General features: G+C 39.4%; 1 protein-coding gene across 1 annotated transcript; it reads right to left on the bottom strand.

Moving 5' to 3' along the window:
- Positions 1-144: 144 nt before the first annotated feature.
- SMARCA5 (SWI/SNF related, matrix associated, actin dependent regulator of chromatin, subfamily a, member 5) lies at positions 145-24,631 on the bottom strand. Its single transcript, XM_065633262.1, has 24 exons — positions 24,396-24,631; positions 21,868-21,942; positions 19,104-19,270; positions 18,238-18,338; positions 17,450-17,550; positions 15,620-15,799; positions 14,096-14,251; positions 13,864-13,995; positions 12,953-13,021; positions 12,354-12,463; positions 11,843-12,069; positions 9,523-9,644; positions 9,282-9,434; positions 7,926-8,062; positions 7,036-7,180; positions 6,631-6,750; positions 6,280-6,390; positions 5,616-5,729; positions 5,271-5,393; positions 4,179-4,311; positions 3,089-3,207; positions 1,523-1,735; positions 976-1,086; positions 145-409 (listed from the first exon to the last, which is right to left on the bottom strand). The coding sequence occupies exons 1-24, from the start codon at positions 24,540-24,542 to the stop codon at positions 344-346; spliced, it is 3,132 nt and encodes a 1,043-aa protein (XP_065489334.1). The 5' UTR covers positions 24,543-24,631; the 3' UTR covers positions 145-343.
- Between the last annotated feature and the right edge of the window lie 1,352 nt (positions 24,632-25,983).

Below are 25,983 nucleotides of genomic sequence, written 5' to 3'. Positions count from 1 at the left end.
TAGTTGTATAGATCATAACAGCAGAAGTGTTCATAACACCCTAGGAGGTGAGAGGTGACTAAATAGGTATTCAAGTGGAAACATAAATGAAAAAAGTCATGTGAAACTTTATTAATAAATGAAGCCTATTTATTACTTCAAGTGTTAATGGTAAAAAAAATTCAGCACAGCTGTTGCATTTAAAAAAGTGAAACTACATTAAGTACTATGTTTCTAGTTCAGTAAACAGATGAACCCGATGTCCTTTAATGACATAATAGTTGAGCATTATACAGTACATCTTATGAAGACCCGTAAATTAAAGAACTACTTTTAAAATTTAGTGATTACAAAAATTCTGCATTCACAGCTTTAACTTCTTTTTTCTTCCACGCCCATCAGGAGTACCATCCATTTTGCGCTTCTGTGCCTGTAAGGTAAGATTTTAAAGTAAGTTATTGTGATACAAAAAGACTGTAAGCAAGCAATCCATTTCAAGTCAAAACAGATGGTGATGATTTACAACCATGGCAGCTTTAAAATGTAATATGGCAAATATGCACATCCTATTCAGGATAGCTCTTGTCTTGTATTCTTCCAAGGCTGGAAGAGTGTGACTTCATAGAAGTAAAACATGTATAGAAGCAAACAAAGATGTTATAAAGCTTTCTATTTAGAAAATGAAGTTATTGCCCTTACAAAACAGGCCTGCGTATTTAGCAATGCTTTAAATTTAGTCAGCAAGAGCAGTCAAGCATATGTGCTTGTTTTCCAAAACCTAGCTCTAGAATGCCATTTCATGTGAGCTACAATTTAGAACCTATTTTCCTTTATTTGACATCCACAACTGTACTAGCTGAATGACAGCATGAACTTTAAGCAGCTCTTTTTAAGGTTTATTGTTGTTGTTGATTTTAGCCAACTTTTCCTAGACAATTAAAAAAGCGCCCTGTCTTCAACTGAGCTTTTCCCCAGAAATGCTTTTAAAAATCTTACCGAAGATGGTTTTGGTCCACGTTTCTTCTTTTCTGCCTTTTCCTTTTCTTCCAGTTCCATGTTTTCTCTTTCAATCAGGGTGATTAAAGTATTGCATCTCCTTTGCAGCTCCTAAATTGCACAACATACTCACTTATTACACTAGTCAGCCACTTAATGTAAAAATCACATTCTAATATTACAGCAAAAAACTTACCTACTTACAGGCATTTGTATCTTAGCAGAGTAGAAAAGAAATGACATATTTTTGATAGTGGCTGGCTTTGCAAGAATGGATTTGATAGCAGATGTTTGCTTTTTAGAAAAGGTTTGTATTTAAATTCATGTGGATTTTGAAAAATGGTGCCTTGGAATTCTGAATTTCTCTTCCCATACAACTTTTTAATTTACTGTGTTTGCCATCCCCTACAGCTGTTGTAAAGTCTATAAAAATTTAATGTATAGTACACATGCACATACCTCAGTATTTCAGAAGATTTTTAATTAGACTGGTATATGTGTTGTCAGAGGCATTGATGAACAAAAAGCAAACCAGATTAATACATACCATTGCCGTTCTGGACTTGAGAAACCAGTCAAATCTGAATTGCGGGGAGTTTCGGATGCACTGTCTTAATTCATCATAGACATTTTCTTTATCAAATCCCAGCTTGTGAAGCATGCAGATCAGAAAGCGATCCTCCTCTTCAGTGTAATTCTTCCCTTTATTGGTACCATAAGATATTCTTAGCTGGTGGAAAGGGGCTTTGTATCTGCCAATCTAAACAAAACAAATAATCTCATATAAAACTGGAGAAATAGTTCAGAATTAGCATGGAACTGTTTTATATGAAAGCAATACATTACATTAAATGTGCTGGTTTGACTGAAAATGGGGTAGTTTTCTTCATGCAGTTGGAAACCTTTCTTTTGCATAGCTAGCTCGCTCATTATTTAGACTTAGGTTGAGAACAAGCAGATACCACCCCAGCACAGAGCTGATGTTTTTAATTGCTCTGGTCTGAGCGCCAAGGACACTCTGAGTGCTCTGCCCACAGGTGTGAGGCATTGAGGAAGGGGGACATGGATGGGGCAGAGCTTGACTGACATCCAGACTGATCAGTAAGAGTATTCCATCCCATTAGTGTCATACTAACTATTTAAGGAGAGTTGGGAACTTCCAGTTTTAGCTCTACTGATCTCACTTGTTCTTCTCTCTCTCTCTCTCCCTCTCCCTCTCTGCCTCGGGGTAGCCAGGAAGTTTTGGTCATGATGTTTAGCCCGGCCTTTTGCCATTTTGCAGAGGCAGAGCTCTGGCCTTTTCTGCCTTTTTCCTCTCTTTTTCTCTCTCTGGGATCAGCTTTAGGACCAGGTGTGGCTTGCTGGCACTGGCTGTTCAGTTTTGGACAGAGTTCATGAGGAACTGCCTTGAGTATCTTTTATTTCTATTTTTTATATATATATACTAGTAGTGTATTAATATATTGTTATTTTATTAAACTGTGTTTATCTCAATCCAAGTTTCTCCCTTCCCTTTCAATTCTCTCCCCTATGGGAGGGGGCGGGGCAGGGCACGGGGAGGGGGTAAGCAAGTGGCTATCATGGTTGTATGGCTAGCTCAGGTTAAACCATGACATGAAGACAGGGAAATTCTGATACACCATCTTAATTTACTAAATACCTGTTCATTACTTAAACCCTGGCTGGTACAACATGGATCAGAATGAAAAAACACCTCCTTTTAAGTGCTCCAAACACTATGTAGATACGTACATATATATATAAACATATATATAAAATTAAAATTTTCAGTTACACAGGTCCAACAGAAATTCTGCTTCTTCAAAAAGCAGGTAGGCTATTGGGAGTTTGTTATATGGCACTATGAATTAAAGATGATTGTTACAAACAAGAGGTTAGACCATACCTAAAGTTACCATTATAGCTATATCAGGCAGGACAGCAGTTCTATAGAACGGAAAACCTGTAAGAAGCAACTGCTGAGGAATATGCAAAAAGCAGCAAACACCATGCCCAACATGTCATTTTAGTATGTTAGTGACATTGGCAAGACAGAGCCCTGCATCTCCCCTCACTGGCACAGGGAATAAAAGAAGAACCACAGCAGAGATACCTTTGTATCAAGTGCTTTTTTGATGCTGATTCGTCTCTGAATTCTGGCTTCTCCTCTTTCTATCTGAGCCATTATCTTCTCTATGTCTTGGAGTTCATTGCATCTTTCCCAGAACACAGCTAAGAACAGAACAATTGGTTAGTTTCTTTTCATCAACTTAAAGGTTAGGTTTTTACCTTAAAAAAAAAAGATCCCAGATGTTACTTCCTTTTACCAGAACTTACTGCTGTATCAAGCCAGGCATGCCTTTACCTGGTAAACAATCTTCACTTTCTGAAACTATGTGTTGCAGTATTTACAAACACTAGTTTGATGGAGTTCTCACTTTAAATGAGGTGCAATATAGGCTAGAAAGGTTTTTGTTAGCCAGTCTCCTCCTCAAAGAAAGAAGATTTTTCAAATGGAAACTGATGTAACAGCAATACATCAGAGCAAGTGAGAGGGCAACTGAATCGCCAAAGACAAGAGCAAGTGTCTAAAAGACAATCAGATGTTTAAATATAAGGATTTTTTAAAAGAATTTATCATATCTGTCAGCAAATTTCACTCCAGGATGTTGCAGCTGCACTAAAGTAGAAAATGCTCCTGAGACATCAGTAAGCAGCCAAGTCGTCTTAGGTTACAAAAACCAACAGTCATTACTGTGTTTTGTCACAAAATGGTTACCATATCCCACTCCTGATGAGGCTGAGGTAATAATGGTGTAAAGATTCAAGAAAGCTACTGGATCGTGAATATGAGGAAAAGTTAAATCTCTCCACCTAAGAATTGTTTCTCAGCATTTCCTTTTGCAAAATTAACAAGATGACAACACTACCCACTTGGAGTAGATTTAGGATATATTAAAGTAGGCTAGTAATAGTTTGTATGCACATTTCAGTGCAGCTTTAACTATGCAGGGGCTAAACATGCTAAAAATCTAGATCAGTCGATCCCAAATCCATCTGTACAATTCTATCCTGAAAGTCTTAAAGAGCCATGTAAGAAATTCTCAGGAGTGAGATGTTTACCACACTCAGCAGCAGTTCAAACTAGGAAAGCAGCATTAGATATGGACTTGTGAAGGTGACTAATTAAAAAAGCAAGCTACCTGAATACTCGATGACTTCCTCTGGCGTTTTTCCTTCTACTTCTCGTGCTATATTTTCAATGTCATCACGGCCCCACTTCTCATTAGCTTTGATGAACTGGTTAAAATCTCTCTTATTCCAGTTAGTGAATCCCTTTATAGCAATCAAAAGGAAACATTGCACACAAGTTCAGGAATTGTCTATCTCCATATTTCTTTCAATAGACTTATTTAAAAATGCCTGTAACATTTCCATCATTCCAACAGTATTAAACCTCTGCTTTCTCTGTGGTTTAATTTAGCAGAAAAAAACTCTTTCCTGCAGTCACTGTGGTCTCTCCATCTACATACTGCACAATGATTAGCACTGTTCTCTACCTACCTACTACTTTTGGATAAAACAGTCTTCAGCTCACAAATAAACCCCTCCTACCAATATTCTCTGAAAGAGAACATGGGATCACTTGTGAAGAAGAAAAATCCTCCGAGGGACACAAGTAGTCTCTCTGTTTTGTCAAAAAGGCCCAGCAAGTGTCTCAGATGCCATCAGCCATTTTCCCCGGTCACTCTCTCTCAAAAGGTCTAAAGGTGCCTTGTGCTGATATTCAGTAATGACAGAATTAGTAATGCTGAGGCTCTCAGCTGCCAATATAGGTCAAGTTCATATTAGCAATAACTTTTCCAAACAGTTGGCAGTGAATCATTCAGCCAGTCATGTTATGATTGTACTGTTTTTAATAGTGAACCATTCCCGTCCAAAATACAACACGAAAATCTAATAACCTAATAAGGAGTAACAGGCATTAACCTGTTTTAAATGATCTACATGCTATCTAATTAAATAGCTACTCAGGTTATATCCCCTTTAAGAGACGGACACCACCCACTACCAGTCGCAGTAGAATTCAGTAAAAATTGAATACACTAATCTGGGGCATGTTCTTCGAAGTTATCTAGGCCCATGACAAACCTAATGTTAAATCTCTTTTCAACATGAAGCAAAATTTGCAGCTGTGTTCACTATGGCATGTGTGATTGATGACTAAGAAACATTCCTGTACAACACAACGCAAGCTGCGGCTTATTTCGGTCTCACTAGAGAACAAACTGTACCTGGGTTAGAAGCTTCTCTTTCTCTTCTAGTTCTTCATCATTCAGCGGTTCAGCTTCATCAATCTTCAGCTGCTCTTCCTTTTGTACTTGGGCTGCATTTGGCAGGTCAGGATTACGAGGTACCTAAAAAGTTTTGCATTTTGTAAACTTGATGCATTTTTCACAGATAATTGCTAATTACGAATTGTCACTTTTCTGCTAATATAACCTAATCCTTTGTTCAAATCAACATGATTTTACTTCCTTTAAATTAGTGTGAAAGGCGGGAAAGTACATATGCTCCTGCTGCTGCAGTAAGTTGTTGTAATAAAATGCACGGATGCAATGTGTGGCTTCCTCTCTCACCTTGTACCCAATTGTCTTCCTGTAGTAGAGAATCTCTTTTTCCAGTAGTTCAAACAGGCGTGGAGGAAAGAACTGAAAGTCCTGTACATTTGGCTGTTTTGGAGGCCGTGGTGCCTGAAAATACATACAAAGTTTGTATTTTCACATCTGGAATCTGCTTGTACTAACTGCTTTCAGTTTATGAGCAAAAAATCCCACCTTTATTTTTACAAAAATGCATTGACTTTGATAAAACAAAAAAAGGCCACACCGTGCAAGAGACAACTATAACACGAAGAACTCTAGAAGTAAAGGACCCATGAGAAAAGGGGAGAGGGTCTTCAGAGTCACAGAGACATCCTCCTTGAGCAAAGTTCAGTGTTCTGAGGACCAATAAGGAAATCCTCCACAGGGAAGGAAAATTCCCAGCTGCTTAAATAAATAAAAACAAAAATAAAGACCCTGGTCTTACCCTCCCCTAACATCTTACAAGTTTCATCCTGCTCTTACCTTTTTCTCACAGAAGGTTGTCTCAAATCCTTTGAATTTTTCTAAATTTAAATTCCCGCCCCAATTTATCAAAGCCAGAGCTGTTTTATGAATAAAGACCAATTTGTTGCTTTCAGCTTTAGCCATTTAACATGCATATTTGAACAATTTATTTTTTTTAAATTAGTCAACTCACCTTGGGTGCTTTTGGCTCACTAACTCGAAGAGCCTCTCTGAAGTAAGCATCCACAGCATAATTGGCTTTTCTTTCTCGTTTAGGTGGTTCAATCCACTCTGTAAATGCCATCTATAAAATCAAATCCCACCAAAAAAAATTATTAAGAATTATTAAGACTAAGCCTTGCACGGTAATCAGACCAGCTATGAGTTTTATATAAAACTAGGTCTACATCTACCTCATTAAATAAGTAATAAAACTTATAAACTATTTTCATAAATTATATAGCATTTTAACCAACACTTCTTAAAAAAATATGGTTCAATCATACAAATCAGTGCTTTCCTCCAAAAGAAATTTAAATGTTACCTTCTGTTTTTCTCTGTAGTCTTCTCCTTCAAAATTGTACACACTGGACTCTGTATCCATTGTGAAATTCCTGAGTGAGCTTTCACCCATCTTTGAAAGCTTTTCATTCATTTCCGCAGTCTTGGGGGGAGGGGGAAGAAAAGAACAGGAGCAGTTTTGAAAGGTACTTCACTATAAAACACCTCATTTATAACAGTAGAAAAAACAAATATGTTTGACCAATCTGAAACCCCCCCCAACAGCAAAAACCCAATTCTCTCCAGCTTACAAGGAAGTTGTTGTCTACACTATCTTACCATCACACTTGAGTCTATAGGTGGGCTTCCTTTTTGTTGTTGTTTTAGACAAACAAAAAACAAAAGAAAAAACCTCACACGACCAAAAAAACCCCCCACTTTATCTCACCTTCTTTGCGCCTCTTTCCAAAATGTGATCAATGTCTTCATCTGTAATCTCACTCTCCTTTGAGGCAAACACATGTGTTGCTCCATGTCTAATCATTTGCAGCATTTCATCCTTCCCAAGTTTATTCAGGTTTTGATCCACCAGCCTTCCTGAAGATAAAAGCATTGTTGGATAGCAACGAACTAAAGAGTTTATGTTACGGAAAGAACAATACATTACTTTTCTCCCTCTAACATTTCCAAGTTAAAGCTGTATCCTTTTCTCTCAGTAAAGGAAATTCCAAATAAAAAACCAAAACCAACCAAACCAAAAAAACAAAACAAGAACAAAACAAACAAACAAAACCCCACAAAAACCCACCCACAAAATCTAGCCAGGGACCACATTCATCTGCTTTATTAGACATTGTGTTCTATATAAGCTTTGTTATGGTGTATGTTTTTTGTTGATTTTTTTTTTTCCCCAAAATAAAGTTACTGATTCCATTCAAGTAAACCAAAAATGTTACATCGTCATCACCTCTCCCCAGCTATTAAAAGCAGCCAAGGCATTAATTTCTCCAGTTCAAAGCAGTTGTTAAGTGCTTCAAAAAACAAACGAAAAACCTCAAACCTGATTATACCCACTTGTATGGATGTATCACTAAAGAGGTAAACAGTTACTGAGGAAAAGAAAAGAAACGGAAGGTGGAAGAAAAAAGGAGAGGAGGGGAGGAGGAGAAAGAAATAAAATAGATTCTCAACTGGATCAGGCCTTTGCACTCTGAGTGCAAAGGCTGAGGCAAAAAGCAACTTTTTCACTAATTTTTACTAGATGGTTTCACTATAGTTTACAAGTTGTTAAAAAAAAATAAGAGAAACACGTCATATATACACATTCCCTTCAAATACTTGCCTTGCTGAATGACGATGGAATCCAGCCGGAGTTTCATTTCTGCACGTTCCACTATTCTTTCTTCCACAGTATTGTCTGTGATAAACCTGAACACCCGAACAGTCTTTGTTTGGCCAATCCTGTGTGCTCGATCCTAGGGAAAAAAAAAAAAGTCATTAAAAAATATCAGTACTTGGTTCCAGCATGACTATATAATTAGTCTTTAATTGTCATTAGTTTCAACATCCTAATTTACAAAATGGAATAGCATAAGTTAGTTAAATCTTTAGCTATCCATTTAACATGGCTACCCAAGACAGCACATTCTTGTCTGCATTGCAAGTTTTGGGGTGTTTTTTTAAATAACAATGAGTCTTCTCTAGATGTCATACCTAAAAACTGGGGGGGAAGGTGTTGTTAAATCACAGAGGGAAGAAGACTGGATGCTTCTAACCTTATGTAACTTACTGTAAAATCAAAGTATTTAATAAAGTGTCTCTGTACTGCCCAAAAGCTACCTGTCTCAAAACTTCAGTTTTGCTATGAATATTTCAAGAAAAATACAATGCACCGCCCCACCTGACTGGCAAATCATTAATCACTCTGGGAATTAGTATTTTGAGCATAAACCTTTCGTGGTACCTGGAAGTATCTCGATTTAGCTTCCAGACACCAGTTCCGTCATTCTTGTGAACTAATTTTTTGCTAAACTACTTAAGAACTTATAGTTTAACTGAAATAATTACAAATCAATTTCCAAGATTTGTCACTGAAACACCTCATTTGTCAAAAAACACTGGTGGTTTTTAAAAAGCTTTACTTTCTTATGCAGTTGAGCAGTGTTCTTGACACTACTGAGGCTGGAGATACATGCAAATATACTTAAAAAAAAAATTAAAGATGGTTGGTAAAAGGAGCTTGCTCACTTATCACCACCATAAAAGCAGTTTTTTATAAGTTTCATTTAGCTTTTCGTTGTCTCTTTTCCACGGTATCAGGGAACACGGAGCAAACACAATCACCTACACTCGCCACAGAAGTAAAGCTTTATAGTTTTGCAATTAACACATATTATGCTAGATTTTTTTTTTTTAATAAAATATGCTATTTTCATTAAATACTACTGAGTACTGTAGCATATATCCAGCATTTCCCACTGCATAAATCACTGCATAGCAAAAATGTGACTAAGGGTTCCACACACTGGAAGCTGCACTGGAATTGAAAATCAGTCTTAAAAATATTGCTCTGGTGCTAAAACAGGAAAAATACCATTTTTTTTGGAAATAATACATCATGCTGAAGACATAATTCTACGAAAGTTCTGTGAAAAAGAAAAGAAAAAAGAAGATAATTTCCAGCTGGATTCTTACCATAGCTTGAAGATCTACTTGTGGATTCCAGTCTGAATCATACAGAATTACAACATCAGCAGTAGCCAGATTGATTCCAAGGCCTCCCGCCCGCGTACTCAACATGAACACGAATTTTGAGCTACCAGGTTCATTATATGCGTTAATAGATGCCTAAATAAATAAAAGGAATGTATCAGTTGAACCAAATGTTTTGTGAGTACTATTTTTACTTAAGCGAAATACTTAAAATTTGAAATACCTGTCTCTCGTCATGTGGTGTTTGTCCATCCAGTCTACAATATTCATAATTTCGCCACATACAGTAATCTTCCAAGATATCTAGGACTCTCGTCATCTGACTGAAGATTAGGACTCTTGAACCTGTTTGGGTAGAAAGCTTTCTTAAAGCTTTATGTTTTCACCAAAACTTAAGATTTATCAAACTATGCAAGTTTGGATTATCAGAAAGAGGACAGTTGCATTTACTAAGAAGCAGTTAGAAATAAAAAGATTGATTTAAATAATATAATTAAGATAAATTTTCAGAAGTAAATATACATATATATAAAAGAACACGTTGAAAAAATGCTATTTTTATTCAGCAGCCATTAGAACTAGAGATCTCATTTAACTTCAAATGTTTCTACGATTTACATAGCCCAATATATAATCATAGAATCATATGTTTGGGTTGGGAGGAACCTTTAAAGAACATCTAGTTAGTCCAACCCCCTGCAATGAGCAGGGACATCTTCAACTATTAGGCTGGTGCAAAAGGAATTGCAGTTTTTGCACTGTTGAAATCTCCCGTTTGATATTGGATACATAAATGTGGTTATGTTATACATAATTTGAATGTACTTTTCTCGCTTTATGGGTGGTTGGTTTTTTCGTTTGGTTGGTTGGGTTTTTTTGCTACTGACTTATTACTTGCTGTTTATTTTATATTTATTTTAAAACTGCAGCTGTTACAGCTGTTTCACTACCAACCGGCAGGCTCCTGTACGTGCTGTGGGGTTTGTTTGTCTTACTGGCTATTAAAAGTCTAGTTAGTGGCTGCTTTTTGGCTTTTGTTTTCTGTTGTAGTCCTCATTAAAATGTTGCCAGACACAGCAGAGTAAGATGATAACTCAAATGTAAAAACATCCAAGGAGAACAAAGAATGAAATTTTGAAGGATTTGGTTCGGATTCAAGGTATCCAGAAATAAAGTAAGTTCTTCTTAAGGACTTGTCAGTTTACTTACTTGCCAAGAACAAGCTCCAGAAAACATAAATGTACAGTAATTTATGCATGTATACACAACAGTTTCCAACCTACTTGAGAGATTTAAGTAAAACACAGAATACTACAGAGCTTGCATTTCCCTCTGTATTTCCTAGTGGAGTGGTTTTTTTGTCCTTTGGACTCAGGCTCTAATAACAAACTCTGTTTCGTTCAAGATGGCAATTTGATTAAAGATAGATTTTAATTGCCATGTCTCAACAAGAAGCCTCATAGCAGAAAGAAACCAACATCAAAAAAAGCACAATAACCACTGAATTATTTTTCAGCCTTACAAAGATGCGTATCACCACAGCTGCTTGAACGACACCTGGATACAAAGTACAGGTTACTTTTATATTAACCCAGACTGAGGTTGGGACTTGGATTTATTTTTCTGCAATGCCTCCTCACTCACAAGCCTTCCTCCGCTCCTTTAGCCAAGTTACTTCAGTAAGCATATTCATTAAAATAATGAGTTAAACATTTATTCCAGAGTAAAAAATTCTGTGGCGATTGAGTTTTACAGTAATGTATTACAGAGGTTTGTCCCTACTATCAAAGAACTTTAAGGCACGTAAACATGGGGGAACACTCAGTTATGTTAAAGAACTCACTGAAAAAAATCAGGTACTGCTCAAAATCATATCCAGCAAGAAAGAACATTCCACAAAGGATTCGACTTTAACCTTACACGAAGACTTTGAATCTGAAATGGTACTTCATGGTAAATCAAAGGAGTGGCTAAAATACCACATGATTAATCTTTCAAACAGCTAATAATGCTGTGAAAGCAAACCTAAAGCCCAGACCAACTGATGCTTCTTTGGTCTCAGTTTATCTGGGATGAAAAAACAACAACAAAAAAAACCACAGAACAAAAAAACCACCAAAGCCAACACAAATCAAAAACCACACACCAAGAAACCACACCGCAAAAAAATCACACCAAAAACAAACAAAAACACCCCACCACCACCCAACCAACCACCAACACATCCAAAACAAAACCAAAAAAACACCACAAAACCAAACCACCACCAACAAACCCCACAAACAACAAAACCAAAAAACTTAAGTCACTAAAAGCCATAATGGCCTAGCGATCCAATTATTTATGAATGCACTTCAAAAATTGTTTTTGTATCAACCATTTAAGCTACAGTGCTCAACAAGCTGGTATCGTGCCAGAAACCAACCAAACTCCTGGCGGAAGTGTGCCGGTTTTTGCTCAGGATACGTGAAAACATGAAGAAGCACTAACTTTCATTTTTATTGTCAAACCAAACTCCTTTCACACAAGCATGAGATGCTTACCTTGTTCTTTCAACTTGGGTAGCAATTTGTCCAATACTACCATTTTGCCACTGTTAGTGACCAAATGCATATCTGTTGTGTACGGTGGACCAGGTTCTGCTCCATCAAAGAGGTACGGATGATTGCAGCATTTCCGCAGTTGCATGAGGATATTCAACAGTCTCATTTTGTCCAGCTTGCCAGCTGAATTCAATATATCTATATCCTTCATTAAGATTCGTGTATACCTATATCGAAGAAAGAAAAAACTTTTGTGACTCGAAAACAGAGTTGACCTTTGTTTAAATAGTAAGTATACTCAAAAGCTCACTCTCCCGCCCCCATTTCATCAGGTAACTCTCACTGATATGCATGGTTTTGTCATCACAAAAATGTCACAAGGCAATACATATGAGTTGGAAGGAATTTAGTACACCAGGAGGAATTAAATCAAGTTCCTCACAATAATCAAGTCACAAGCAGCACATTCCTCCTGAGCCTTAACCATGGCACAGTCGAGTATCTGCATTACCATTCTCGTTGCATTTTGCTGAGACCCACATAAATTTTCACTTCCTTCTTTGGAGGTAAGCTTTTCTCTACATCAGCCTTAATGCGACGCAGAAGGAAGGGTCGTAGCACCTGAAAGAGATTGCATCATTAAATATGTTTTGGAAGCTGAAATACTGAACAGGTCAACAGACAAAAGCAGTGCAGATGTTCTCTATCATAAATGCTCTAACACCAGACCTGTTACAGATCATCACAAAAAGCAGTCTATCTGGACATGTTATACATGGGAACATACATGCATTTTCTTCGGAAGACTCAAAGATTAGGCCAAAATCATCTTTCAGATGGTTCTACACCCCTTGATCCTTTGTTAATTTTGCTTGACTAAAATACTTGGTCTCTTCATAGCCAATATTTTTAATGTATTCAGAACCCTGAAAGTCAGAACTATTAACCCTTCTTTCCCACCAAAACAATTTCAAGAAACAGATCATCCTCTGAGCTTCAGCAACCTGTTCTGAAAGTCTACCATAGTTTCTGGAATAAGGTATCTTAACCTAATACTCTGTCACAAGAAGCATTAGAAGAGTTATTTATATAAAAAGCAGAAAGACTTACCATATGGAGACGTTCCACCAACTTTTGATCCCCTAAACAGTTGTTTGTATCAAACCATGAATCAAAGTCCTGTATCAACAAAACCATTGATAGTAAGAAGTCTCTTTTCAAGGTGCAATGTCATTACAATGGTTAATAAATATAACCTCAAGTGTTTCTCAGGCAGTAAGTAAAAGAACAAATCACTTCTTTTGGTCTATTTTTATAGAAAGGTCTGTAACAAAACATCTTAAAAAAACCAAACCAAACAAAAAACCATAATTAAACAAAAACAAACAAAGAAGCAAACAAACAAACAAACCCCAACACAATCTCCATAACATCAGGAAAAAAAAAAGAAAAAAAAGAAGTGAGTCCTTTTCTGCTGAGAAAGATTCACTCATATCACTCCACTGGACAAATTCCAGTTGGAAGCAACATACTACTACAGCATTTGATGAAAACAAAATAGTAAAATTTTAGTGTAATATACCACAAGACTTCCCTTTCTACAGTTCTTACACTCCCAATTCATCAAAATAGTTAAGCATATGTTTCACTTTCTGAAGTCTGTTGCTCATTATATAGTATCTCCCAGCTCACAGGAAAGATTAACAATAAGGTAACACAGTCAAATGTAAGAACAAAGTCAGTTGGTTTAGCCATCACAATGTTTAATCCTATTTTGAAATGCAGTAGAGATCATCTTCATATTGTGATTTTAAATACCTCTCATATCTGCTAAGCTTATAAGAGCCCTTAAAACCAGCCAAGCTGGGAAAACAGTCTACCCTACTGCACAACACTGGAAACACTGTCAATCTATCATTATCAGTAACTGATACTCCTAACTATACAATATTCAAGTCTGTTTTCAAATCCGGAAAAACACCAAAGTTCATTTAATTTGATTAGCAGAAATGAACACTTACTTCAGATGAGTTAAAGACATCTGGCAAAAGGAAGTTAAGAAGTGCCCAGAGTTCATGTAAGTTGTTTTGAAGCGGAGTTCCAGTTAACAGCAGTCGATTTGTAGTCTTGAATTCCCTCACAATTTCTGATAACTGAAGGACATTGAGTCATAAGCAAACATAATATTACTAGTCCCCACATCACAACCTAGCAACCCACACAAATATCTTGTTCAGTTGAAGTATAAATTACCTTTGATTTCTCATTTTTAATCCTGTGGGCTTCATCTATAACTAGGTATCTCCAGTTAAACTTTTTAAATACTGATTTCTCTTTGATAAGCATTTCATATGATGTTACACAGACGTCCCATTCTCCGGGCAGCAACACATCTCTGACAAAGGCAGCCTAGACAACAAGGTGACAGTTGGTTACTGAGGTTTTGTCAAATCTGAACCAAAAAGAACACACTAGCACTGTTAAAATTTTAAAACAATGTTGCTACTAAATTTGAAAGAAAAGGTAAGATTAATTATAAAGGAACTATAACATGCAGCCATTCTAAAGCTTCATGATTTTGTCAGTGCTGAAGCTGCTGAAACTACAGATGACTATCTATACATGAGGTTTTTCAATAGCTGATTAGAACTCGAAATGAATTTTATGTAGGTGGTTTTTTTTAAGTTTAGAAAATAGGAGGTTTGGGATATAATCAATAAACCCAAGCACAGCTTTATTTGGCCAACTGAACAATTTCTAGAATGCTGACATCCAAGGTTAAAAGTAATTACATGGTAATTATTCAGAATTCGAAATACAGAGACATATTAATGTCAAGGGCATAACTCATATAAGCAAGAGAGACACTGTAGGAACAGTTAACAACTTTTGGATTCTAAAAAGATGCACCAAAAAAACCCCAAATCACAAGATATTAGACCTGGACCAATGCCTTCATCAACATTTTTGTAATTTCTAAGCCAACAAACTCTGAAAACAGAGCTAGGTGCCCTTAGAATAAAAAAAATCCTGCTGACAAAAGTTGAATTGCACCAGTAATAACTATTCCTTCCGTAAATAAATGGGTAACTTCAGTTGACTGATCTACAGATGTGCCATCATATTCCATGGTTTTTAAGTGTTCTTTGCTGTGCTAAAAAAAATAGCAGAGAACTGATACTGAAGTAAACAAAAAGACAGTGACTGAAACACCAAGGCTCTAAAAGGCTGAACAATATTTGCTCTTATAATTGACAAAATTCAAGCCAAATAAGATCCATTTGTGAACCACTGTTACCAACCAACCCACCTTGGCCCCTCCAACATTAAGCTGACAACTGTTTTCAGAAAACAGTCCCTTAGAGACAAGACCCCACAATCCTCTCAAGAGCTGCTGTTACAGCCAATACAATGTACTGTACTATACAGAGCAGAAAACAAATTACTTTTTTACAGAGTTGCATGTTCATACAAACAACAGCACTTTACATGAAACACTTCATCTTCCTATTTCAAAATTTATTGGGTCTGGTTGGTCTACACAGTGTATTGCCTTCATAAAAGGAGAGAGAAAACATTCAGACAAGAAATTATGACTGCAGAGTGATGAAGCAATAGCTGGGCAACAAAGGTGAATTCTTGTAGGTCTTACTGTTTAACCATTAAAAATCCAAGTAATATCCTTCCCTGTTAAGGAAAGGTAAAGGGCAGCAAGATCACATGCTGGATTTACAGTGTATGAACGCAGGGAAAAAAAAAAACCACATGAAAACTTACTCGCTGGTCTTTGTCGCCTATCAAACAAACTGCTCGAAGTGTGGGTACCCATCTCTTGAATTCATTCATCCAGTTATGTAGAGTGGACTTAGGAACTAACACCATGTGAGGACCAGGAATATTTCTGTAGTGTTTCATATACCCAAGAAGAGAAATTGTTTGCAGTGTTTTCCCAAGACCCTGTAAGAAACACAACGTGTCAGAAAAAAATCTCTCAGGAACACCTTTAAAAAGCTCAAGAGTGAGCTGAGTACATGATGGAAGAAACGGCAGCCTGAGCAAATCACTGAAATATACTAAAGGCCACAAAAGGCATTCAAACTTTTGGTTAGAAAACGTTTGTATTGCTTCCCACAGCTAATTTAAAGAAAAATAATAAGAGTAACGTTTTTCAAACCTGGGACTATGAAGTTAGAACTTTGTCTTACCTTTCAAATAAGACATTTTTGCAAGAAAACATTATTTTGAAAAATCTCATTTTGTAGACTAGAGTATACTCAGATTATTTATTTAGAGGTCAATGAACTGGATGTATGCATTCTCTTAAACTTGAAATAAATTGAAGAAATTAAAAACCCTATAAGGAGGCTTTTACAGGCCACGACATGATGTCAATGCCAAAGAAGAAAACAATACTGACCTTCTTTAGAAGTCCTTTTTTTTAAGCACTCTGTTCATTATTCAACATAAATATTAAAAACTTTGTATCTTCAGCATATAATTTACTTAAAATGAAAATAAGGAAGACATGCAAAACTCAAATCATTCGTACCATTCAAATAATTCAAAAAATATTATGACTCAAACACATGCCATTAAAAAAACATCAATCCAAAATCAACAAAACCCGCCTATTCATAAGCACGTATGTTGAAGAAAATCATTGATCTATTTTGAAATTGAATGTTACTACACAATAACTTAAATTCATTTGTCTCTAATTTATCTTGAAGAAGTTTTATTGCACAGAAAATAAATTACCAGAAGGCATGAGAAATGCAACATACTGAAATATAATGACATCTTTGTTTTTCATTATGTGCTCCTTGTGAAAAACAGATACAACTAAAATGACTTAGAGAAAAAAAAATATATCTGCCTGTCAAACTACTACAATTTCTTTTGCCTTCATCCCTTGTCTTTCAGGGCGGGGGGGGGAAAAAAAAGAAAAAAAAAGAAAAAGAATAAAAATGGAAACAGAAGCTGCTATGGCCAGCACTGACCGAAATGTCCACGGTCATGGTGTGAAAGAAATTTTAACACAGCTCTCTGGCTAAATCTACCTTAACATGATTTTTCCCAGAAAATTTCCCACTCGTGTAGCTCTTGCTGATGAGATCAATCCACACAGGACACTCATATCCTGCTATCTGCATTTTACCCTAATAACAAGAAGTATTCCCACATTTGTTGCTCTTTTCGTATATGACACTCTCTCCACAAGGGCAGGTTGAGAATACCATAACAAAATATGTACAACTTAGAGTAAAAAATAAAGGACATATCACTTTATAGAACAACTCTGAATTTGGAGGGTTTTTTAATGGTTGACAAATTTCCTTTGCTATATGCCTATTTCTGAAACTGCCTCCACAGTTTGTTTAAAGTAAGATATCCATGACTCTTGACATTAGTGACTTAAAATATACTAGAAAAATAATGTTTGGAAAATTACATATTGCATTTTCTGCTCTTAAATAAATATATATATATAGCTGAACTAAAATTATAAAGTTATAAAATATATATATATATATCGTATTGCATAAATAAAATTGTATTGCATTGCATGCGTTCACAACTCCACAGAAATGTGGGCTATGTACATACCATTTCATCTGCTAGGATACCATTGATGCCATTTTCATACAAAGAGATGAGCCAGTTCAATCCTCGGACCTGATAATCACGCAGCTTTCCCCATTTGACATCTAAAAGACATGAAAGAATAGACTAAGAGATCTGTATTTAGATTTTAGATCTGTAGAAATAATGACTATGCCCAGCCTGCTAAGTGACACTGATTATCTCAGCTACAGAATAAAATCAAGCAGTAAATTTCAGGCAGTAAATTCCAAAGACAATGTATATGGGACACGCTAATTTAATTTCTGTGAGCTGCCTCTACAATTTGGGTTTTTTTGTTGGTTTGTTTCTTCAAGAACACAAAATACATAGAAATCCTAACTCTATCATTCCCTTTCTCCCCTGCAAATCAGAACACATTTGAATGTTAAAACAACAGAGTATTGAATTATCTGTTAAATGGACTGGCAGCTCATAGGTGCTTTAAACTGTATGAGAAGATAGGCTACACATGTAAAAACTGTAAAATGACTGACTTAAAACCAGCTGCCTCTTTCCTAGTAGCTCAGATATTCTAAAGGAAAAGATGCACTGGACCATCTTTCTAGCATGCCTGAAAGGAAACAGTTCCTTGCTAATAAATTTTGTCCCATTAGACTGGTGCTGGTTATTTTTTTCTCCTTCTCTTGCCCCCCCAAATTGATTCATTGTCCTTGGGAAGGATGAAAATAAATTCAATTTTAAACCACAAAGTCTTGACCTTGAAGGAAAAGAACAGGGGAAAAAAAAGAAAAAGAAAAGAGGAAACACACATGATGGAGACTCTTCAAATCGAGTGCAGACGTTAGTTGCCTTGGAGCTTTCTGTTAACAGCTCCTCGTCTTCTTCCTGCTCTGTTCTACGATGGCGGTAGCTGAAAAAAGTGCAAGAAAGAAGTAAGTTTCTGGCTAAACTGAAAAGACACAAAACTGTTCCCAAATGAAATCTAATGGCATTACAGGACAGATCACAAACACCCGAGGATGCTCTTGCAAGTTTCTCCAGCAGGATTCTTATGTTCAGCTGATCAGCTAAAATGCTAGTTTTTAACTCTTTCGAGCCACTAGCTTCTTAATGACAAGATGGCCCCTGCATTCCAGCTCACATTGTTTGCAGGCTCCAAAACTAGAGTAAGGCGAGTAGAAAGGGATAAATTGTGTGCATCAGTAGTGGCCTTTAATGACAAGACATGGAATGATACTGTATTTAAGGGTTCTGGAACAGCTGCCAACTGCTACAGAGATACTGTAGCCATAGAAGCTGCAACAAAGGTGTTATCAAAGGCAATCCAAATTTCTAGACTTCCGGTTTTCAAGCGGCCTGGAAGATACAGTATGCTGATGTTCTCTATGAACTCTTACAATTTACAGCCACAACTGCTCTGCTTTTCCATCTGTGCTTTTCTTGTGCTGGAATACTTTTAACCATGATAGTACTTCACCAGCAACACAAAATTCTTACAAGTCCTAGAATGGTTAAGCAACCCTCAACTTGCAAGTGGGCAGTTGAAATAAGCACATATATACAGCATAAAACACACACCACAATAGGACAAAAGGCTAGCAAGTTTAACTTACGCTTCTAAAGTACAATAAAATCCATAACTACAGTACAAGCTGGTCTACATGTCATCACTCACTCGCCAACTGACAGTAAATTCTGTTTCTCATCCTTCTTTATTCGTGGACGTCCAGGTTTCATTTTCAAAGGTGAAGTTGGAGTTTTCTGAGCAGCAGGCTGAATGAAATGAGCAAACAGCTCAGTCTGCTTCAACAAATACTCAAATCTGTTTGCTCTGTCTGTTTGCTGTTGACAAGGAAAATTAAGTAGAACAAGTGTGAGATATTACAGTGTGTGTTCATTCAAAAGAAAAAGCTAACAAATGCTTTTTAAACAGATTCACATTTCTTCATATACATACATACAATAAGAAAGAAGAGATGATTAACATCAATAATATGACTGTTGCTGACAGATTCAATATTCTTTTATTAGGTTCAGGCTAGCCTCTGCTACACTGCAAGATAAAAGTTGCAATACAGACCTGAAGACTGACTTTGGCACAAAGATTGCATGAGTGTCACTAGACAAGGCCACAGAGTGGCCCTAACCACCTTCTATCAAAAACGATAGTCCCACTCTCAGAAATTTACCCCCACCCAGCACACATGGCATTGTCAATGAACTTGTTCATCTCACCAACCTGGCAACAACTATTTTCTACCACATTAGTTTCCTGCTTGTGAGATAACACCACCCCACTGTGGTGTCAAGATAAGCAAAAGAGCTGGCATGAAAGGGGGCAGAAGAGCCCATAGCTAGAAACCAGAACACCTATTTCAGCAGCAGAGAACTCTTAGATACGCTCAGCCTAACTCGTCAGATGGCCCCCCTTTGATATGAGTTGCTGTTTCTGGCATGCAAAAAAGATTACAGAAGACAACATTAGTATCTGAAAGGGTCAGTTCCTTTGAGATAGGTTCCATTTGGAATCAACGCACCTTCCCAAGGCCACGTCAAGACTTTAGCACAGACAATGAAGACAGGAAACAGTTCCAAACCTAACAGCAGCCACTCTGACATTCTGCCAGCTGCCACAATGTAACCTGGTATTTAGCAACTCGCACAGTTACAGGAAGTGAGTTTTCTTAGTAAAATGGAACATATGTTCCAGACTTCTGCAAGAGCAATGCCAGCTCGGTGAGTGTTCTCCTTAAAGCAAGCAGTTCTTGCACTACATGAAAGACAAAAAGATAGGGGGTGACAGAAGAAAAACAGCCAGAAAGAGATCCTGTATGTACCACAAAAGTCAGACTCATTCTAACTATAGTTTAAGCTTGATTGACACCGCTACGATCCACATCCAGCAAATTCAAGTTTTCCTGTCGATTCTTCACAGGATGCTTTTTGTTTACTTTGTAAGAGTTTCTGAAGTTTAAACTAGGTAACATGTTACTGCTATCCAAATTGCTAATCCTTATTTTTAAGCACTTGTTTAACTGGCTGTGCAAAAGAGAAGTAGAGGAGATACAAACTGCATTGCAATAGTTTCCTCATTCTAATATTTTAGTAAGGAATATTCTGCAAGTTTTGGCACTGCACACACACCCCAGAAGTCATTTTCACTGTGCTTACAGATATTCTTTTAAGAGACTAACAAACATTGTCTGTGCTTTTTAGATAGGGCACAGACAAGAACAGTCTGTACTCTACAACCTTGAGCTATCCTTCTCACAACAGAGAAACTTTTCCTGTTTTCTCTTCCAATGCATCTTCTCACTATTGCAACAGTAAAATACAATCCTCCTTGCAATCCTGCCTGTCTAGAAACTGGAAGAGACAGCTCCAAGTTCACGGTCTCCAGTTTGCCAGGCAAAGATGGCAAAGAATGGACGGCTCCATTTCTTACTTTCAAGATATTATAAAAACTAAAAACCAAGGAAAATACTAAGTTCTTGCCTAACCCATGAAGCACAGAATTACCCATCTTCAAAAGCTCAAGGAATGTATCTGGAGCTTCACAGAGAACAAATTAAATTTCAGAAAAAGCTAACAAAATCCCTTTCAGTATAGGAAAAGTACAAGGGCCTCCTGTGAATTGTGAAAGCTAACTCTTATCTACTTTGACCCGTAAACTGTACTGTTTGAAAGAATCTGCCTATTTTGAAGTCCTCCTACTAAGCATATTTCAACTGAACATGATTGCAGTGCCTACTCAAAGCCTTGTGCCAAACCTTTTACTCCTCATCCCCCCAAAGAGAAAGTAAGATACTTTTCCTACAAAGGACTGCTGCTCCTACAGTTTGAAGGTTTGGAATTATCTTCCTGTATTCAACAGTGATATAAAACAGGTCCTGGACTTCAACTGATTCCATACATTGAGACAGTAAGGTAACAGCCATTTAGAAATTTATGGACACTTTCCTAGAGGATGTTTTCACTTCTGACTGAGAAAGGGAATACTCAACTCTTCATAATCTTCCTTCCCTGCAGAAAGGACAACTCTACAGGTTACTTCAAAAGCAACTCAAAAACTTCTATTACTTTTTTTCCCTAAGACATTTTAATATTGCCCATTATATCATTCTTCTAAACCTAGAGCACCTCTAAGCTGCTAGGACTATACTTCCTAGAAACGGCAAACACATTATCAGTTATTCCCAAAAATGCTGCAATGGAAATGGAGAAAGAACAGAGAAACAGTGAACAACATGCTAAAAAGCAGAAGAGTCTTGGGGGGCGGGGGTAATGATTTTTAGTTTCAAATTACTGACATATTTTTAAATGACTAGACAAAGTTTTATAAATCCAGTTAAGAGATTTCAAACAAGCAGACAACTCAGTATATTTTAAGCAACTGCGTAAGTACTGGATAGCTGTACACATTCCCAAATATTACATACCATTTTCTCTTCATATGTAGGATCTGCTTCCTGGATTTCTTTTTGTTTGCCTGGTGATGCATCATCAAAAGATTCCTGAGATGAAAAAGAATTAGAAAAAACTTATTTTCTAAGCAAGATACCTACAAAAGAGAGAATAAGCTTGTTTCAAATTACTATCTATCCACATCAGATGGCACAAGTATCCTTTGCTGCTTTGATACAGTCAGCTGTTACTTACTGTAAAATTACCTGGAGACGGATCAAAGATCCCTGCCACAGAGTGAAGGACAGAGCTAGCTCTCTATAATCCGATTTAGCTCCATCATTAAAGCATCACATCAATGCGGATGCAAGAGACAGCTGTGGTGCAGGAGCTCGGCATGCTGCTTCTAGGGTGCTGAGCCAAAACTCTTCTAAAGCTGCCTCTGGAGAGTTCTGTGAAAGAACCAGCTCTGGTCCTGAAGCAAGAGTAGTTTCAAGGTTTTTCTCCCTTTTTCCAGACTATCCTAACCCCTCATCATTCTGCATTGAGGGAACAAGTCTGAATAAGAAGCTGGGCTGCAGTTCTGTCCTGAAAGCAGAGTAGGAATTTAAATAAACTGCATGTTTTCCCCATATAATTTACCAAATCTAATAACTGTTGTTATCATCAACGGTACCACTACTAACAGAAAAACAAGTTGGTTGGGAAGGAACAGTCCTCCCTCATCCCCTTCCTGCGAAATCCTTGACAGACTGCCTGCAATTTTTCTTGCAGATCAGGGTATTTTTAATACCCTCTCCATTCCTCTGCTCTTGTTAGGTTAACTCTCTCTCCATCATCTCCCACATGTAATTTCATCTTCTGTTCTTAAAAACAAAACCAATGAGACAATCCTTCCTTCCTAAACCACGCTAAGGCAGTACATTACAAAATAATTCTTGAAAGGGTCACAAAAGGCAATATACAAGATGCCTTCAAAATCGTTATTAACCATCTGTTCAACTGAGCCAAGTAGGAACTGAGCTAAATTCAATCTTTACTGGTCAATGTAGAATAAACGAACAGGAAAGTAAGAAAAAAACCCCATGAAACAAAGGCAGGCAAAACACGGGATGTTTGTGGGCAGGTGTTTCCTCACTAAACTCTGGTAGGTAAGGCTTGAGGAAACAGAAGAATCCCAACGCAAGTGTTTCATTCACCAGTCAGAATATAAAGAACTGAGCATAAAAAGATATAGCTAAAGATCTTCTAAACTCATTCCAGATCTTCCTACTCATCTCCCACTAGACTTAGCTAAAACCCACCTACCAGTAAACGCAAGACCATTTGAACTTCGGTACAAAATTCATGTTCCTTCTGAAATACCTAACATGCGAAACATGGAGACACAGCAGTGGGCCATCTGACCTCGTCACGTGGAATAAAGACGACAAAACCTTGCAGCTCAGATGGAGAACAAGACAAGACATCTCCCAGAGGACTATCAACAAGATATTTCAACTGAAACCCACACTAAAAGGAACTTTGCGAGCACCGAGCAAGCCCTCCAGCACAGGCACATCAAGAGTGCACGTTTCGCAGCTTCCAGGCGCTCAGGCCCAGCCTAGAGTTGCCCTGTTTTCTCAGGCTCAAGCAGGGCTTATTACCCACAGTGCTTTGGCTACTTGCTCATCTGAAAAATATGGCGTTTACAAATTTATTTAGATCAAGTAGGTTGGACTATACAGCATGACTCAGAGCACAAAACACCCAGTGCTGCGAGCAGGACCAGCCAGTTTCCTCATATCATTAAAGAGAAACAATGCTGCGATAAAATTAGCATCTCCAGGCAATCACTCAAACTCCCTTGAAATTTCTAGAAAAAGCACCTGCTGCCAAAAAAAAAACCCAAAACAAAACACCAAAACCCCCCTAAACTCAAAAAAAACCCTATAAAAAAGTTTTGAGCTACTTCAGAAGAGAGAAAACTTTACTGCAGTTTAGAACGTGAACCGGCTCATGAGTGAAGCCGGAAGCACAGACGCCGGGAAGGCTCTGCGGGGAGGAGGGAGGAGAAAAAGGCGACTCGCAAGGAGCGGGTGGCGGTCCCAGAGCGATCTCTGCGCTTTCGGCGTCGACAACTGTGCGCGGGGGGCGGGTGGCGAACCCCGCTCCCGAGCGGGAGGACGCGGGAGGGGCTCCCCCCGCCCTCCCATCGCCCCGCAGCCAAGAAGATAAATAAGTGACCCCGCGGCCAGGCGGCCCCTCCCCGTGTCCCCGCGGCGGCGGCCCCGGTTGCGAGGGGCAGCGGAGGGATGGAGCCCCCCCCACATACGCACACCTCCCCAACCGCCGCGGGCCCGGCAGCGCTCCGGAGGCGCCGCGGCGCGGCCCTGCCCTGCGCCCGCCCCTCCATTGTCTCCCGCGGCCCCACGCGGCCCGGGGACGCCCCACCGGCGCCGTCCCGCATGGCGGGCACCTGCCGCCGCGCAGCCGGGCGCGGAGCCCCGGGAACCCGCCGCCGCGCCCCGCGGAGCCGGGGAGAGGGGCGTGGGGGAACCCCCGCGGCGGGAAAGCGCCTGACCTCCATCTCGGCGTCGCCTCCGGCCAGGCCGCCGGCGGCAGGCGGAGCGGTGCCCGCGGCCTCGCTGCTGTTGGCGCCCGGCGGCGGCGGCGCGGGCTGCTCGTCCGGTTGCGACGGCGGCGGCGGCGCCTGCTGCCCGGCGGACATGATCCCCACCGCAGACAATGCTCCGCCGGGGCTGCGGGCCCGCGCCCGGCTGGCTGCGCGCTGGGGTTGAGGGAGGGAGCGCGGCCGCCCGGCGGGGCCTGAGGGGAAGCGGCGCGCTGAGCCCGGTGCGCGGTGCCCGGCCGAGGCCCCGTGCCCGCTGCCGCCCCGGCTTTCCCGGCGGGCGCCCACCAACCAGCACCCGAGCCGGCTGCCCGCTCTCGCGAGAGCGCCGCCGCCGCCGGCGGGAGCGAGTGCGCGGGCGCGAGCCGCCGCTGAGGGGCGGCGCCTTCGCAACGGCCGCCGCTCGCGCGCGGCGGGGAGGGCGGGGCCGCGCGCTGTGGCGTCAGCGCCGTTCGCTGCCGGGCTGAGGCGGTGGCGGCGGCAGCGGGGCGGTGGCGAAGCCCGGAGCCTCCAACGGAGGTTCATCTTCTGAGAGAGGGAAGCGCGGCCGAGCCTCTGTGCCCCCGCTGCCCCCTCACCGTGCCTGGCAGATGCCCACGACGTGCTGCAAAGTGCGTCTTGGTCGAAAATCGGCCTAAAAGGTTCCTCATCATGGCTTTTTATTGCTAAACGCAAGAGCTGGCTGAAAGTTAACACCACAACACTGCTGTGCCCGGGATGAAGTGTAACTGGTACCCTCACGGCGTGCTCCGAAATCCAAAGAGGACAGCGCTGCTGTGAAAGAGCAGATCCCCGTAAAAACCAAGTGCTTTTTGGGTCAGTCTGACAGGACATCGCCAACAGGGCTTGAACATTCACAAGGGGTGGCAGAGCTACCCCCTCCTGTCACCCTCCCTCACTCTATCCACCTGAAGGAGCTGAAGTTCGTAGGCACAAAAATAATGTTTTATAGACCAACGGAATAAATGGGAGTGTCTGCACCTGGCCTGAAGGCACTGGGGCTGCAGGACCAGCTGTGGACGGGGCCTGCACCCAGGTGAGGAGCGCTGCCCCCTCACCAGCCTCACCTGCCGCGTGTGGAGACACTCCTATGCCTGGTAACAGAAAACATTCATCTCCACTTCAAAATTGTTTCTCCTCCAGGCTACTGCTTCTCCATGTCCCTCAGTTCTGAGAAACTCTGCCTTTATCATAGGGATAGAATAATTTTTAGTCAGCCTTCAGAGTGAATATGCAAGAAAATATCAGTCCCAAGTATTTCATTCACAAAAGGTGAAACATTGTAAAAAATATTCCTAACCCAAACCTGAATTCCACAATAGAAACAGGATTTTTTTTTTCCTCTTCAGAGTCAGGGAAAGGGGAAGAAAAAAAAAAAGTTTTGCAGTTGTATACAACTTGCAATATCATGTGAAAATGAAATACGGTTTTATAGATCCAAATGCTTCTGAATATATGATTTGCTTCTCATAAAAAAAAATCCTAACTCTAGCTCTAATCCATCCATCATTTCATTAATCAGTTGCCATGGACCCTGTAT

Source organism: Caloenas nicobarica, chromosome 4 (genome assembly GCF_036013445.1).
Source record: "Caloenas nicobarica isolate bCalNic1 chromosome 4, bCalNic1.hap1, whole genome shotgun sequence".
Taxonomy (NCBI): Eukaryota; Metazoa; Chordata; class Aves; order Columbiformes; family Columbidae; genus Caloenas; species Caloenas nicobarica.
Note: the sequence above shows the minus strand (reverse complement) of the source record. Positions and strands in the feature narration are given on the sequence as shown.

Excerpts from the sequence above, each read along its gene's own strand:
- SMARCA5 (XM_065633262.1), bottom strand. The coding sequence starts at position 24,542 with ATGTCCGCCGGGCAGCAGGCGCCGCCGCCGCCGTCGCAACCGGACGAG. Across the intron at positions 6,751-7,035 it reads TGGAAAGAGGCGCAAAGAAG|ACTGCGGAAATGAATGAAAA; the intron begins GTGAGATAAAGT and ends CCTCCCCCCAAG. Across the intron at positions 5,394-5,615 it reads GGAAGACAATTGGGTACAAG|GTACCTCGTAATCCTGACCT; the intron begins GTGAGAGAGGAA and ends AAAACTTTTTAG.